At 42.0% G+C, this 17530-nt stretch overlaps 1 protein-coding gene across 2 annotated transcripts in view; it reads right to left on the bottom strand.

The window, feature by feature from the left end:
- Positions 1-17530, bottom strand: part of cramp1 (cramped chromatin regulator homolog 1) — a 45489-nt gene that overhangs the window by 1724 nt on the left and 26235 nt on the right. The window contains exons 9-19 of one of the 2 annotated variants that reach the window (XM_061973955.1): positions 14172-14253; positions 10521-11345; positions 9525-9672; positions 4945-5120; positions 4810-4884; positions 4675-4756; positions 2102-2200; positions 1256-1602; positions 505-724; positions 328-456; positions 147-250 (exon numbers count right to left, since the gene is read on the bottom strand). In XM_061973955.1, coding sequence (XP_061829939.1) covers positions 147-250; positions 328-456; positions 505-724; positions 1256-1602; positions 2102-2200; positions 4675-4756; positions 4810-4884; positions 4945-5120; positions 9525-9672; positions 10521-11345; positions 14172-14253 — 2287 coding nt within the window. The remainder of the gene's footprint in view (positions 1-146; positions 251-327; positions 457-504; positions 725-1255; positions 1603-2101; positions 2201-4674; positions 4757-4809; positions 4885-4944; positions 5121-9524; positions 9673-10520; positions 11346-14171; positions 14254-17530) is intronic. The other variant, XM_061973956.1, reaches the window with a different exon arrangement.

The following is a 17530-nucleotide window of genomic DNA, read 5'->3' as shown; positions in this document are numbered from 1 at the left end:
TGTGTGTGATATCATGTGTGATACAAGCAGTCTTGCAGTGTGTTTACATGTGTGATATCATGTGTGATAGAAGCAGAGTGTTTACATGTGTGACATGAGTTTCCATGTGTGATAGAAGCAGGTATGAGAAAAGAGAGAAGCGTCACCTCGCCCACGTCAGGAAGGCCTCGGGAGTGAAAGGAATCATGGGAGTTGCAGTCCAGCAGGCTGGGAGTGAACAAAGTGCGAGGAGTACGTCGGCCCATGCTGGCTGCAGAGAAGGACAACATGATGTGAGCTGAGAGACGGAGGAGGAAGAAGAAGAAGAAGAAGAAGATGGAGACTGACAGAGAAGACATCCCAGGGTGGAGTCAGAGGAGTCACTGGGGTACCACTGAGGGTCGTGGCTGGGCGAGGGGATCCAGTCTCTGGACGGGCTGACCGAGGGAGACACTTTGGTCATCTTGGCCTCCTCGCCTGCGACATGACAACATCAGATCATCAAGTCCTCTCGCCGCCTCTTACCGTAGTGGGCGGAGTTGATGGCCTCCTGCTTACCGTAGTGGGCGGAGTTGATGGCCAGCTCGATGATGGAGTCGCTGATGTGGCTCTGATTCTCTCCAGGGGGCAGAGACTCCTCGGGGGGGCCGGGCAGAGAGATGTCCAAGAGCGAGGCCACGCTGGGCGGAGCCAGGAGTGAGTCTCCGCCCTCCTTCACGCCAGGAGAAGGTGGAGGAACATCCTTCTGTTGTCAAAGAACAAATACTGTATATCGCCCTACTGTACTTCACCTTACTGTACATCACCCTACTGTACATCACACGACTGCACATCATCCTACTGTACTTCACCCTAATGTACATCATCTTACTGTCATTCACCCTACTGTACATCACCCTACCGTACATCACACTACTGCACATCGCCCTACTGTACATTGCCCTACTGTACATCTCACTACTGTACATCTCCCTGCTGTACATCACTATACTGTACATCATAGTGTACATCACCATAGTGTACATGGCACTACTGTACATACTTGTAGTGTGTACTGATGTTAAAGAGACTTTTGAAAGTAGACTTGAGTTCTAACACCAAATATGTTTCTGTGAAACTGTTCGTGTGGACTTGGCCTTGGATTGTGTTCTTTTGATATTTGCTTTTGCTTTATTTTACAGAGGTCACCCAGCACACAACATGTGTGTGTGTGTGTGTGTGTGTGTGTGTGTGTGTGTGTGTGTGTGTGTGTGTGTGTGTGTGTGTGTTTTCTGACCTCCAGCAGGGGGTGCTGCAAGTGTTGTTCAGCATCCAGCAGCTGTGCAGAGGGCAGCATGGGCGTGGGAGAATGTGGCCCCCGACAAGGACTGGCAGGGATGAGCGTGGGAGAATGTGGCCCACGACAAGGACTGGCAGGGATGAGCGTGGGAGAATGTGGCCCACGACAAGGACTGGCAGGGATAGGCGTGGGAGAATGTGGCCCCCGACAAGGACTGGCAGGGATGAGCGTGGGAGAATGTGGCCCCCGACAAGGACTGGCAGGGATGAGCGTGGGAGAATGTGGCCCCCGACAAGGACTGGCAGGGATGATGCCAGCCGTCTTAGCTGCCAGGTCGATAGCACCTGGAAAACACATCAGGTGTTAAGGAAATAAGCAAGCAAAGATGAAAATGTTTCACGTCATGAGGATGATTATTATCAATAGTATCACAATATTATTGACTAACTACTAAATATTTCCCCATTAGGCTGCAGCTATCCATTATTGTAGTCTTCCATTGATTACTCTGTTCCATTAATCAGATACTAGTTTATAGACTCAAGATGTATTGTAGGGAAAATAAATACACGTTTTTCTGCTTGCTGTGACTTCCATTCTTCAAATGTACATCCTCAACTTGCACGCGCACACACTCACACTCACACTCATCCTCACACTCACACTCACCCTCACACCCACACTCACACTCACACTCACCCACACTCACACGCTCACATGTGGAAACGTATTTAAAGTTCCAAGCACTGGATTTCATCCACTAATGAGCAATAGAATATTGGTTTGAGGGATGAAGTCTACTTCCTGTACTTGGACTTGTGAATGAACACAAGAGGAACCTACTGGACAGCTGGCTGGTCCCTGCAGGAGAAGAAGATATGGACGGTGGAGGGCGTGAGGTAGGAGCCAGCCGCGTCTGAATTGGCCGGAAAGAGCCAGTTCCTGAGGAGAATGAGCACGTAGGACAAGTAGAGAGTTTAAGTCCAAGAGAAAGATGCAACTTGATGTAAAGCCAAATGAATATTTTAGTTGAACTAGGGCTGAAAACTGTATCACAATATACCTTTTTTATATTGCTCGATAGTGATATTTTAATATTGAATAAATATGAAATGTTCATATTTTCATTGTAAATGTATCTTCCTGTGATTATATTCCCTCAGCTATCAAGGCAGAAAGGAAATGTCAACACTCCAACAATGTCAACAAACACATTGAAGACTTCACAATAAGATCTTACAAATCATCAATATGTATGAAATGCTTCATAAAGTGTAAGAAAATAGTGCAAAATGTAAACATGTAGAAACCTGAGAAGAAGTTACGTGATCTGTGTAACATTTATTTGGTTATTCTTATTTAAGTATGGAAATTAATATTTATTATGCAGTAATTACGATTGAAATATTATTGGACCAAATTATTGTTTTAAAGTAGCACATTTGCTATAGTCTGTTATTTATTTTAGTGACACAGCTAAGGCTGAAACGACGCGTCGACGTAGTCGACGTCATCGGTTACATAAATACGTCGACGCCGTTTTTGTGCGTCGGCGCGTCGCATATTTACGTCACACTACTTTACTGTCATGGCGGAACGCAAAGCAGACGATGCGAGCGAGGGGAAAAAAGCACGCCAAAAGTCGTCAAAAGTGTGGGAGTATTTCAATAAACGGCCTAATAATGTTGTTGTATGCACACTGTGTCGAGCGGAAATGGCCTATCATAGCAGCACAACGGCTATGAACGAACATTTGAAAAGAAAACCCCCGACAGCGTTCTTGCCATCACCATCAACAAGTCAATCGTCCGCGTGCGTATACGTTGTCATTATTACACAAAAACATGAATGTGTCATTTGTATCTGCGTTGTAAATTCATAAACTAAAGCACCGTTTCGCTCTGAGAGGCGCGTTTGGCGTGCCTGTTCAGTGTTTACAAAGACGCGCTCCTCTTTAACGCTGTGGAGAGGCGGCGGCGGCGAGCGAGCGGCGAGGCGGGGCGCGCCGGGAGCGACGCCGCAATCGTGCCCAGGTGCGCGATCCGCGCAGTTGGAAGAGAAAAGACTTTGTGTAAAATTAAAAGATTGTAAACCTGGCAAAGCCGTCTGGCGTTCAGTCTGTCGGTCCTGAAAGAACCCCACGGCACAAGACGTGTCACAAATGCTAACGTTAATTAGTTGTGCAAATACCTTTTACAACATTAACAGTTACATATACTATGTACAAACCAACAATTAACTTTCACTTTAATCATACTATCATTGTTGTGTTATTAAGCAAAATAAGCAATACTTTTACTTTTGTTGAAATGTTTACACTGTACACTTTTTTGTATTGGATGTTTAGCTTTATTTTTGCACATTTTAGCAAATAAGCAATACTTTTACTTTTGTTGAAATGTTTACACTTGTTACAGAATATTTCCGTTTTGCACTTTTTTGTATTGGATGTTTATCTTTATTTTTGCACATTTTAAAGCAAAATAAGCAATACTTTTACTTTTTAAATGCTTATACTATTCCAGAATATTAAGATTTGCACTGGATGTTTACTTTTATATTTGCACATTAAAAAGCAAATAAGCTACTTTTAATTTTGTTAAATGTTAAAAGTTTTAAATGTTTACATTGTTACAGAATATTTTGTCATGTTGTTGTCAATGTTGACTGAGTGGCCATACTTTTTTTTTTGTAAATAAAAGCCATGCCTTTTGAAAAAACTGGCCTACATTTATTTTTTCCTCTTCATTTAAAAAAAAAAAAAAAACCGGTAAAAGGAAAAATAATCTATAGATTAATCGAAAAAAATAATCTATAGATTAACCGATTAATCGAAAAAATAATCTATAGATTAATCGATAGAAAAATAATCGTTAGCTGCAGCCTTAGACACAGCCCTGCACTTTAGTTTCTAGCTGTTGTTTCCGTACATCCAAATATGGAACGGACATGCGTTGAAGAGAAAAGATGAGCACGGTGAAGGACTACGATGCATTTGACTAAAAAAATGTAAAAACTGCCCTACTGTGGAGATAACTTTCCCTCTTTTATCCACATTATATTCGCTCTCTCATCTTTACTTTCACTTCTCACTCCATGCAGAGAATCAACAAAGCTGATATTTGACACTGTTACAGAGTTGGCTGTTTAGCGTTTCACGGACCACTTCCTGTTTCGCAGCCTCAGCATGCTTCATTCTTTCCGGTTTCTTCCGACCAAAAACGATATATTTGTTGAACATTTTATATTGATATCAATTATGTGTCTATCGGCCCAGCCCTATGTCTAACAACAATTTTAGTATGAATAACTGTCCTCCTGTGATTTATGTTGCATTGCACATGTCTAAGGACTTGTATGCTTCCATTCCTTGGCCCCTGTGGAGATAGTTTGACTCAAAGCTTCCTATTGAGTACCTGTGGCAGAGGAGTTGGAGAGGATGGAGAAGGAGCAGACGTGCTGAGGAGTGTCTCCCGTGGTTCGCGGTAGAAGAGTTCGCTGTGGGGAAACCCGGTCAGCACTGGACTCAGCAACCACCACGTGGAACTCACCTGAACGACAAGTGGCTTCCGGAGTTGTCTGTTTCGAGGTTTTCTTGGTCTTGACAGGAAAAGATCAGACTGCATCTAGGAAGACGGAGCAAGGGATGATTTGTGTTGGGGGCTACAAAGGTGTGGGCTTCTTACACTGATGGAGTCCAGCTGCTGCCTCAAGGCCAGCTCCGCCTCCTTGTTGGGGGAGAACATGCGGTTGTGGCGGGAACTGTTGGGGGGGAGGGTGGTGGGCACTGCAAACACGTTGCCTTCCGAGTCGCTGGCCGCTGCCGAGGAGCAGAGCAGGGAGCGGGGAAGGTTCCGTGCACCTGAAGGAAGACATCATATTTACATGCTTAGCATTATTATGCAATCTTTCAAGTCTTTTAACCATTTCTTGTAATACACACTCCCACCACTTGTGGCAGTAATGACAACATCCAACACAGAAGAAGTCTGGAGCGCAAGTCACAGAGAAGTTTCTTAAGTGCAAAGATGCATTTTTTTATTATCTTAAGTTTATTTAAGAAACTTATATATTATTATTGTGTGAATGTCCAAGCATTCACACAATAATATTCTACACCAAAAAACATGTATTATTATTATTAGTATTGTTTGAATGTCCAAGCATTCACACAATAATATTACACACCAAAAAACATATATTTATTATTATTGTGTGAATGTCCAAACATTGACAAAATAATATTCTACACCAAAAAACATCCATTTATTATTATTATTATTATTATTATTGTGTTAAGTCCAAGCATTCACACAATAATATTCTACACCAAAAAACATCCATTTATTATTAGTATTGTTTGAATGTCCAAGCATTCACACAATAATATTCCACACCAAAAAACATTGTCATGTCTGTGTAATCATATTTTGTTTTAAGTCATGTTTTGTTTTGTTTCTGGCTTTTCACTCCCTTGTCTTGTTTGCATGATTACCCATTAGTTTCACCTGTTCCACGTTTGGACTCATTGTGCACTCTTGTTTGTCACCATAGCAACCATTAGTTTTCACCTGTCACGTCACGCACCTGTTTCACGTTTTGAGTCACGCACCTGCTTTCACTAATCATGTCCATAGTATTTAAGTTCATTCATTTTCTGTTGTTCGGCCTGACGACCTCACACCACATTTATGCTCTGTCCATTTTTTCATGTCCATGTTCACGCTGCTCCTTTTTTGTCCATGCCAAGTAAGTTTTCTTTATTCAAGCCATAGTTTGCAAGTTTTGTTTAATTGTTCAGTTTATTCTCCGCCACTGTGCGCGCCTTTTATTTGATCCTTTTTTTTGTATTTATAGTTAATAAACAAATCATGTACCTTAATTCCCGTCTCGCCCGTGCCAACTTTCCGTTGCATCTCGGAAAAGCAAACTCACAAGATCAAGACTTGACAAACATATATTTATTATTATTGTGTGAATGTCCAAACATTCACAAAATAATATTCTACACCAAGAAACATCTATCTATTAGTATTATTATTGTGTTAATGTCCAAGCATTCACACAATAATATTCTACATATTATATATATATATATATATATATATATATATATATATATATATATATATATACTAATTTATATATATATATATATACTAATTTATATATATATATATATATTTATATATTTGGGGGACGGCGTGGCAAAGTTGGTAGAGTGGCCGTGCCAGCAATCGGAGGGTTGCTGGTTACTGGGGTTCAATCCCCACCTTCTACCATCCTAGTCACGTCCGTTGTGTCCTTGGGCAAGACACTTCACCCCTTGCTCCTGATGGCTGCTGGTTAGCGCCTTGCATGGCAGCTCCCGCCATCAGTGTGTGAATGTGTGTGTGAATGGGTGAATGTGGAAATACTGTCAAAGCGCTTTGAGTACCTTGAAGGTACTGGTGTATTTATTTACACCAAAAACATCTATTTATTATTATTATGTTAATGCCCAAGCATTCACACAATAATATTCAACACCAAAAAACATCCATTTATTATTATTATTATTATTATTGTGTGAATGTCCAAACATTCACACAATACGATGCTCCACTTAAAAACATCTATTTATTATCGTTATTATTATTACTGCTATTTATTATTATCCCAAGGCCCACAGTTTTCATCCGATCAGAACTGTTCAAGTATCAAAACATTCAGCTCGACCAGGAATCTTAAAATTAAAACAAATATCCTAGATTACCCACAATACTATGTTTTCCGGGTAATTTTTTTCATTGAAAATGAATGGGCCATTTTACGAACTTGCACAATTTCCACATTTCTCACCCGATTGGAGCCGTTCCACCAACTCCACTCACCTTGGGCAATCAGGTTACCATTCATTACCAAATTCAAAAAAAGCCCTATTTTCACCTCTTCCTGGAAAGTTTTCACAGTGCACATTTTCAAAACACTCCTCTTAGTTGGCACAACAAAACTACAATTTTCTTTTCGTACAAATTCCCGGTTTTCCCGAAATTCCAGGAATTCCGAAATACCCATTTAAACTCAAACTGTTATTACGTCAACATTTTTCAAGCTGCTAGATAGCAATTAACGTTGCCAGCTGCTAGCTTCTTCTGCAGGAAATGAGCAGTATCACTAGTCTGAGGCCCATTCTTGGGGTAACGATTCGATTCTCAATTCAAACCGATTCACACAATGTATTATTTGGTATAATAATTATAATAAAACCTTTTAAAAACAGATTTCAAGTTACAGAATCTTTTAGTTGTTGATGTATAGGTATAGCAAAATGTCTTTAAAAATGTATTCCTAAAAAAAATAAAAAAATTATATTGAAATTATTTTTTGTTGATTTTTGCAAATGATGATGTCGTCTAGCAATTAGTGGTGTTAGCTGCTAGTTAGTTATTCATTCTTTTCTCCAGGAAATGAGCAGTATCATCAGTCTGACCTTATCAAATTGCGGTTCTCAATCACGATTAAGATTTTCATTTGAAACGCAGGGTTTCCCGCAGCGCTTTGTTGTTAAGGCAAACAACAAAGAGCCACTGCCTAAATTAAAGTCTTAACAAGCTGCTCCGCTTAGTTCTGCCTCTGTCAGTACGTCTCTGCAGCACCCAGCATTGTCCCACCCACACAACCATCTGATTGGTTACACGCAGAGCGGTAACAGCCAATCAGCAGTGAGTATTCAGAGCGCATGTAACAGCCAATCAGCAGTGCGTATTCAGAGCGCATGTAACAGCCAATCAGCAGTGAGTATTCAGAGCGCATGTAACAGCCAATCAGCAGTGAGTATTTAGAGCGCATGTAACAGCCAATCAGCAGTGAGTATTCAGAGCGCATGTAACAGCCAATCAGCAGTGAGTATTCAGAGCGCATGTAACAGCCAATCAGTAGTGAGTATTCAGAGCGCATGTAACAGCCAATCAGCAGTGAGTATTCAGAGCGCATGTAACAGCCAATCAGCAGTGAGTATTCAGAGCGCATGTAGTCAGTGCTCACGACAGAGGCAGACAGAGAGGAGAGACGGTGGAGTGAGCAGAAAGGTGTTTAGCAGGTAAGCATAAGGCAGCGGACTCTCTCCAAATTATAATAAACACCTCCCAGTCAACTACTAGTAACATCACTATGAGCTATGACCTTCTAGAAACATAAGCGGCAGCTCAGCTTGCTCGCAGTCCTTGAGGTGAAGGCTAATAAGCTCTTAGCGTAACATTAGCTCACTGTGCGGTGTGTGTGCGTGCGCCCCCCATGAAACAGACAGCAAAGCCCTGTCTGAGACAAAGACAAGCATTATTGACCTACAGTTAACAACTAAGTTATTTCACTTTACCTTTTTCTGTGTTGATTGAGCTGTGTTGAAGCAGCAAAAAAGGACATTATGTTAAATGAAGAGTTTCTGTCTCTGATAGTTGATATAATAATATAAGTGCATCATAAAGCCTACATGAACTCCATGGTGTTCAGGGATGAATAGTCTCTCCTATTGCTATTGTACTATTTTTTCAGCTATAGTTACATTAATCATTAGTAATGCAGCAGCCTAGTTTTGAATGGCAGGGTCCCTGCTATCACATGTTGATACAAATATAACATTTACATAATAAAAATCAACTACATGCTTCCCAAATGCTGTAATAAATGAAGCATGATGAGTTGAACATATGTCAGCGTGTGGCCCCACTTTTAACTCTTTTTTTGAAACGCTTATTGCTAAGCTTACTTACAGTAAGTCGTTAATTTGACTTTGTAAGTCATTATTATAGTATCTCAGGTAACTACGACTGTTTTGTTTTTACTTTATGGAAAAAATATGGAGATATATATCGTATTTCGCCATTCAGCAAATGGAGCAGAAAACACAACCAAAAGTTGTAGGCTTCTTCACGCGATGAAGCCGGCCTACTTCACCACAGTCTGTAGTCTATTGGCCCCCCAGGCTGTGGTGGCAGCGACGAGGTGGAGACATGATGGCAACAGACCGAGCTACACCGATCCTTACACCCACCCACCCACCCACCCCCTTCCCCGATCCCATCCCCCTGGAGAGTCACCACCTTAACTAACACATTTTCTGGGGGAAACACTGAAACGGTAACACTAACTTTCAGGAGTTTTGCTGTAATCGTTGCATCCCTAAAACCACATACATACAATTTATACTGGTTAGGTTAATGAGTTCCAGTACAAACTCAACTACCACTACTGGATTCCACACTGTGACCATGGACTTGGCAGATACCTGAGGTGTTTGGCTGGTGTAACCTGCCCCCTCGGACAGATGCCTGCAGCCGGCCGCAGTTGGGGCTGCGCAAGCCTGCCATGGGACCTTTTCCTGGAGGGCTGTGCTCCTCCTGAGGACACGTGGCTGTGGAGCACAGCTCTGGAGCCTGGAGGAGAGCAGACATGACCGCAGCAAGTACAAACATTGTATTATTGCAACAATATGCCTTCATAAACAAATTCCGCTACTTTTTTCCTACGCTTTGTACTTTGCGGCTTATAAAACGGTGCAGGTAATTTGTGGATTTTTCTTCGCTGACGGCCATGATGCAGATGGTTTAAAAAAACAAAAAAACAAGCAAATACACTGAAAAAAAGTGTGTTATTGTTCATGCTATGGCGCCAGCTCACTGCAGGGCCGTTCTTTTTAGTGCTTTCAACCGGAAGTAGAAGTGCCGTTCTGTCTTCTACTTGTATATAAAGTTTCTGCTCAAATGGATTCTTCATTCAAGACTCCAAGCAACGTTTGTAAGTTTTACAATTTAACTAAAATAATTCTTACTTACTAAAGCGTCCCATGTGTGATGTCTGTAGGAGTGTTTTCATGCATATTTGTATGCTCGATCGTAATGTAATCAAACTAGTGTTGTGAGCTAATATGCTAACCTGTTTACGAGTGTCTGTGTTAGTATTATTAACTTACAACAACATTCTTTTTGTATTGTTTCACTTTCACAAATTCCTCAGTAAATTCACCAAGATGTCAGCATGGAGTTATTGAGTCTGTTTAGCTGATTGGATTTGACTTCTGTTTTGTTTGATCAGCCATTTGGAAACAATAAAGGAACTATTTCAGTGTAAATAACACATTTCACAACGTATATATCTGCCACTTATAGTTGGGTGCGGCTAATATATGGAAAATCGTTTTTCCGTCTAGAATTGAATGGGTGTGGCTTATGTAGTTGCGCTCTATAGTGTGGAAGGTACGGTAGTTAGTAGATGGACTGCCTACCAAAGGTTTGGGGTTGATCTCGCTGGTGACCAGTCTCAGCAGGCAGCTTAAGACGCGTTGTTTCCCGCGTAGTCTGGGCTGCGAGGACACTGCTCCGTCTTGGTGAGGATGTGCGAGCGACTGCCACTCGTACTCCAGCTGCAGCTTGCCAGGCTTGCCAAACATCAGGTAGAGCTCTGCCAGCGTCACGTTCTCTGCGTCACGGACGTTCCAGCCATCCTCCCTGATCTGCTGCACACTTCTCTCCTTGGCGTCCTCTGGGCCGCCCATGGAGAGCTTGGCTGGAGGAGTTTGGCCGGAGGAGACCTGCTCCTCCCTGCATTGGTCCAGGCAGCTCTCTGCACCGCTACACAAGTTATCCATGGTTTTGGTCCCGGCCAGGCCACCACCGGCCTCCTCAAAAAGTCCGGTCGCCTCCTCTCTGGGAATGGCCGCCTGCTGAGAAGGCGACAGAGTGGAAGGCTTCTTCTCCTCCGCCTTAACAGAACCGTCAGGCCACGTTTCAACGCCAGGGGGCTCTGTTTTACGACAGTCACTCTGCGGGGTCACCGAGACTGAACCTGGGGTTCCTCGTGCCGATTTGGTGCCGGTCCGTGGCGGTGCGGCCGTGTGGATTCCCAGGATCTGAGCGGTGGGTAGCTCCTTGGCGTTGGGCCGCGTCTTGCCGCTTTCTTGCCAGTGAACCGTGCAAGAGGCCTTGGAGTGAACCACGCGGGAAACCCCAGGTAGCGTGGTCAGGGTGCTGCTCTCAGCCGGGAAAAGAAAGAGTTCGTCTGGAGGGGGCGGAGCCTCCCCCAAAGCCTCCCTTTCTAGCAGACTCTTCATCTGAACACCAAAAGTCAAGGAAGTGAATAAATACAGGACATATACTGTAGATATCACCTAACCCAGTTTACCTGAATTGTTCCCTTTCATTTGCTAATTAAATTCATATTTAATATGTTTCAATTTCATTACTTATTTTACAATATTAAGTTCCTATCATACACTGCCATGTTTTCTATTTATATTTCTGTACGTACAACAGGCATGTGATTTGAACTTAATGAAAAAGACGAAAAATAAACCGGGGTTAGCCTACTATATACAGTATTTACCGGTACAACCTTACTAGTGTTCACTTCACAGCCACAGATGGTTCTTCTACTTATTGACATTTATACTTACGTATAAAATACTACACGGTCTAGCTCCATCCTATCTTGCCGATTGTATTGTACCATATGTCCCGGCAAGAAATCTGCGTTCAAAGAAGTCTGCGGGCTATAGAGCGTTTTTTTCGGGCTCCAGTACTATGGAATGCCCTCCCGGTAACAGTTAGAGATGCTACCTCAGTAGAAGCATTTAAGTCCCATCTTAAAACTCATTTGTATACTCTAGCCTTTAAATAGCCCCCCTTTTTTAGACCAGTTGATCTGCCGTTTCTTTTCCTTTCTCCTCTGCTCCCCCCTCCCTTGTGGAGGGGGAGACACACAGGTCCGGTGGCCATGGATGAAGTGCTGGCTGTCCAGAGTCGGGACCCGGGGTGGACCGCTCGCCTGTGCATCGGTTGGGAACATCTCTGCGCTGCTGACCCGTCTACGCTTGGGATGGTGTCCTGCTGGCCCCACTATGGACTGGACTCTTACTATTATGTTGGATCCACTATGGACTGGACTCTCACAATATTATGTCAGACCCACTCGACATCCATTGCATTCGGTCTCCCCTAGAGGGGGGGGGGGGGGGGGGATTTACCCACATATGCGGTCCTCTCCAAGGTTTCTCATAGTCATTCACATCGACGTCCCACTGGGGTGAGTTTTTCCTTGCCCTACATAAAGGCTCTGTACCGAGGATGTTGTTTTGGCTTGTGCAGCCCTTTGAGACACTTGTGATTTAGGGCTGTATAAATAAACATTGATTGATTGATTGATTAATATTTACACATTACTATGTCTGTTTCAGTCACTAAGTTATTTAGTCACTCCAGTAATTGTGTTCACATCCACAGGAACCACATGGGTTAGCCTACTGTATACAGTATTTACAACCCTACTAGTGTTCACTACACAGCCAGACGGTTCATCTACTTATTGACATTATTTACACATTACTATGTCTGTTTCAGTCACTATGTTGTTTAGTCACTACAGTAATTGTGTTCACATCCACAGGAACCACATGGGTTAGCCTACTGTATACAGTATTTACAACCCTACTAGTGTTCACTACACAGCCACAGACGGTTCATCTACTTATTGACATTATTTACATATTACTATGTCTGTTTCAGTCACTATGTTATTTAGTCACTACTGTAATTGTGTTCACATCCACAGGAACCACATGGGTTAGCCTACTGTATACAGTATTTACAACCCTATTAGTGTTCACTACACAGCCACAGGCGGTTCATCTACTTATTGACATTATTTACACATTACTATGTCTGTTTCAGTCACTATGTTATTTAGTCACTACTGTAATTGTGTTCACATCCACAGGAACCACATGGGTTAGCCTACTGTATACAGTATTTACAACCTTACTAGTGTTCACTTCACAGCCACAGATGGTTCATCTACTTATTGACATTATTTACACATTACTATGCTTCATTCACACATTACATTCAAAATGATTCAACTATTCCATGTCAAAATATAAAGAGTAGAACAAAATGTCAGCTACTGTCTTGTTGTAAAACAGCAATGAAAATGAAAGTTAGCATTTAGACAGACTATACTGTAGCAAACATGTCTGCCACAATCATGTCTTCTTAAATGTGTATTCCAGTTCAGATTTGGGCTTACATGGTAAACAAGTTTTATCATACATTTGTCCAAGTAGACACATTGTGGCTTTCCTGGACGTGGTCTACATGGCTAAAAGAAACATCTAAGGAAGAGAATCCCTCTGCCATCTTCCACTAGTTTTTGTATATATAAATCGCCCGCTTGACTCTCTCGTTGTCATTTGAGATGTCTGTGTGATGTCACTTCCTGGTTCCATGACCCGCCTTATCTTGCGTCTGATTGGCCTGTCCCTAATGTTTTGCCCTAATCTTAACCAATGGTGACTCATCATAGTAAACAACCAATCATGGATGTTCTTACACAATCATCATTGATGTATAGTTTGTCCCCTGCCCGTGGAGTTGCTTCGCTACGTAGCTTCCATTTTTAACTTCATCATTTTTCATGGAAAACTGTAGTTTTTACCACCGGATGATCAAAAACTGTACTCATTACGTAGTTGTTGGCAGTTTTGGCAAAGAGACGGATCAAGATTTTAACACACATTGCAGGTCGGAAAAAACTAAGAAAAACGGAAAATACTTTAAAAATATTTTTACAGAGATTTACAGATTTGCAACTATAGAAGTAAAAATCACATGCCTGAAAGTGGTTCAAGTCATCACGGATTATTTCTGCTTCTTTAGAAAAGCAGGATGATGTGTGTTGTTTTTGAGGGATTGCCAACCAGGAATAAGTCAATCTATGAAAACCGTGGATCATTTTTTAAAGACAGTCTTCTTTGGTGCCAAGGAAAACGTGACGTCCATCATTCGGTACTGATGATACTCCATGTTTTTTTCCCCCAGTATTGAAGTATTGATACTTTGGAAAATCTAGTGCAATTATTGCTCACAACAGCAATAAAGGATACAATCCTCTGGTCATGATAGGCCCACTTCTGTTTCAGGAATTCAATGAGGCTGGAAACCTTCCTGTGAAGTTCCACCACCATCCTGGAAGAGAAGGAGGTGTTAGTTGGAATGGTTCCACACCACTTTTACACTGTGGATCAGGGAGGGGTACCGACAAAGTAAGTGTGCTTGGTAGTAAAGTCGTACACTATACGGGTACTAATGAATTGAAAACGATACTATACTGCCTTTGACAAATATTGCTTTTTTTTGTGTTTCATCCGCATACAGCGGCTACGCTGCTGAGCCGAGGAGCATGTCGAGTGTGTCAGCGCGCACACACTCACAGAGCGCACAAGCAGAAACACAGTGGGGAGTAGAGATGCGCGGATAGGCAATTCTTTCATCCGCAACCGCATCACAAAAGTCGTCATCCATCCGCCATCCACCCGAACCAACATTTTATCAAAACCACACCCGCCCGTTGTTATATATCTAATATAGACGATGCAAGGAATTAGTGAGGTTATAAAGCTTCTGCCTGTTAAAGAAAGGAGACTGATCCAATGCAGCAGAGACATTCAATGTGTGCCACGCATCTCTTGGCCACGCATTCGTGGCTAAGAGATATTAATGCGTGATAATATTATTTATCATTATTATAATATTATTGTCATTTCCATTAAGAAAGTGTTGACTATTGTTGCCAATGCCCTCAGATCAGGAGTGCGTTCCTCACACTTTGTGTGCGCAGTTGCAGCAAGCCGAACGAGGCTTTTAAGAAGTTAAAAAAATGTTTTAGAAAGACTAGGCCTATATTTTCGTTAGGTAAAAAAATGTTCTGAATTTATTTCAATGAATATTAACTTGTTAACGTTATAATGCTCAAATAGGGACGAGGGCGGGGTGCACAGTGAAACAGTGAACAATTTCGCGACAAAGATGAACCTTTATTGATTGATCTGCAGCCATGACAAAATATCAGACAATCTCCATTGTCAACGACAGGCAGGAAAATAAAGATAAACACATAGCCTATGTTCTAGGCATAGGCATAGGCTCATACCTTTTTAAGTTGAAATAAAAAAAATTAAAAAAAATGTGCCTCATAAGCCTTAGGCTGTCAATCACGCGCACAAACTTAAATTATACAATAACATATGTATGTCATCTCTATTTAAACAAAAATAAATTAAATAATAAATAAATGATAAATGGGTTATACTTGTATAGCGCTTTTCTACCTTCAAGGTACTCAAAGCGCTTTGACACTATTTCCACATTCACACACACATTCACACACTGATGGCGGGAGCTGCCATGCAAGGCGCTAACCAGCAGCCATCAGGAGCAAGGGGTGAAGTGTCTTGCCCAAGGACAATAAATAATAATAACAAATGACCTGCAACTTATTGGCCAAGGCAAATAGCTGAAGGGGGGAAATCAAACCCATCAGACTGCACTTTATCATCAAACCTGAATTATAATGAAAATAGACGGTCGCGACAAACAAAGCAGGCTAAATATCCTTACATTGTCGCCAATCGGAGATGCGCTTCACTTGAAAGCGAGGCCAAATAATTATTCACACATAGTAGTATATCTCCAATAGAAAAAAACACAATAAACAACGCAATTGCCTTAATTCCTTTGCATTGTAGTGCGCCCAAACAACACGTAACCATCAAAATTATTTAGCTGACCGAACTCAATATAGGTTAGACATGGGCTTATTTGGTATAGCCTATAGGTAACGTAGACTAATTCCTTTAACATATCCAACCGTATGTCTACTTACTTTTTTTTTTGTTAGCACTATGCAGGAATAAAATGGCATCTACAGTGCCAGGATTCATGCGAGAGCGCCTGGCCTCTAAAATGCGCTGAAGGAGCGCTCACTTTCGCCACTTGTTGCTGGGACGCGGTGCCTGATGAACAATTGACTGTTTCAAAGAGTGCTGCTCGTTTTTCGTATGTGGGTAACAACATTTAACTATGTATATATATTTCCCAATTGGTTCAACCGCAACCCGTCCGCATCTATTTAAAATCTATTTTTACCCGCCCGACCCGCGGATAATCCGCGGTTGTGTCCGCAAACCGCGCATCCCTAGTGGGGAGGACAAATAAGACTGGTTAATAAAGAGAGCGTGTGAAACGCAACATGGAGATATTTGGGTTTCAAAAATCGGTCAAGGTCATGCTGCTTTAAAACTTTTGTTTCATGATCCCCTTTATTTTGAAAAGCGTTGACATACATATTTGTACCGGTACGAAAATATTGGTATCGGGACAACCATACCTGGCAGTAAAAGGGATGGGTGTGAAAATAAGGCTCCACTCTTCCAAAATGTGCTAGCTTAATGCTAATTTACATTGGATTTGCCATAGACAGGCTACTATTAGCATTAACAATTTTACATCCAAAATTGGTCATGAAAACCACAACTAAGATGACAGAGTTTTGTCTGTACAACCAGGTATTGTAATCAGAAATCAGTCAAGCAGCATTTAGCCAAAGTCCCTCTAAGTAATGCTGACTTTTTTAACAACAAAGCTACCGTATTTTCCGCACTATAAGGCGCACCTAAAAACCACAAATTTTCTCAAAAGCTGACAGTGCGCCTTATAACCCGGTGCGCTTTATATATGGATTAATATTACGATTCATTTTCATAAAGTTTCGATCTCGCAACTACGGTAAACAGCCGCCATCTTTTTTCCCGGTAGAACAGGAAGCGCTTCTTCTTCTACGCAAGCAACCGCCAAGGTAAGCACCCGCCCCCATAGAACAGGAAGCGCTTCTTCTTCTACTGTAAGCAACCACCCGCCCGCGTAGAAGAAGAAAAAGCGCGCGGATATTACCGTACGTTTCATTTCCTTTGTGTGTTTACATCTGTAAAGACCACAAAATGGCTCCTACTAAGCGACAAGGATCCGGTTCATGAAAAGACGCAATCTCTCCATCCGCACACGGATTACTATTTCACAGCAACTGATATTCCTGTGAACCGCACTGTGGATACAACGGGAGCACGTACGGTGAATATTCGCACCACAGGGAATGAGAAGTCATCCTTCACTGTGGTTCTGAAACTCCCACCCATGGTGATATTCAAAAGGAAGACCTTGCCAAAAGAGACCTTTCCAGCCGGTGTCATCATAAAAGCTAACTCGAAGGGATGGATGAAGAAAAGATGAGCGAGTGGTTAAGGTAAGTTTAAGTTTACGCGAAGAGGCCGGGTGGCTTTCTTCACGCAGCTCCGTCCATGTTGATATACGATTCCATGCGCGCCCACATCACGCTGGTTTTAATATATTATTAAAGTTTGACTGACCTATTTGACTGTTTTTTTGACATTCCTTTAGCGCAGTTAGA

The sequence above is a fragment of the Nerophis lumbriciformis genome, linkage group LG22 (assembly GCF_033978685.3).
Source record: "Nerophis lumbriciformis linkage group LG22, RoL_Nlum_v2.1, whole genome shotgun sequence".
Taxonomy (NCBI): domain Eukaryota; kingdom Metazoa; phylum Chordata; class Actinopteri; order Syngnathiformes; family Syngnathidae; genus Nerophis; species Nerophis lumbriciformis.
Note: the sequence above shows the minus strand (reverse complement) of the source record. Positions and strands in the feature narration are given on the sequence as shown.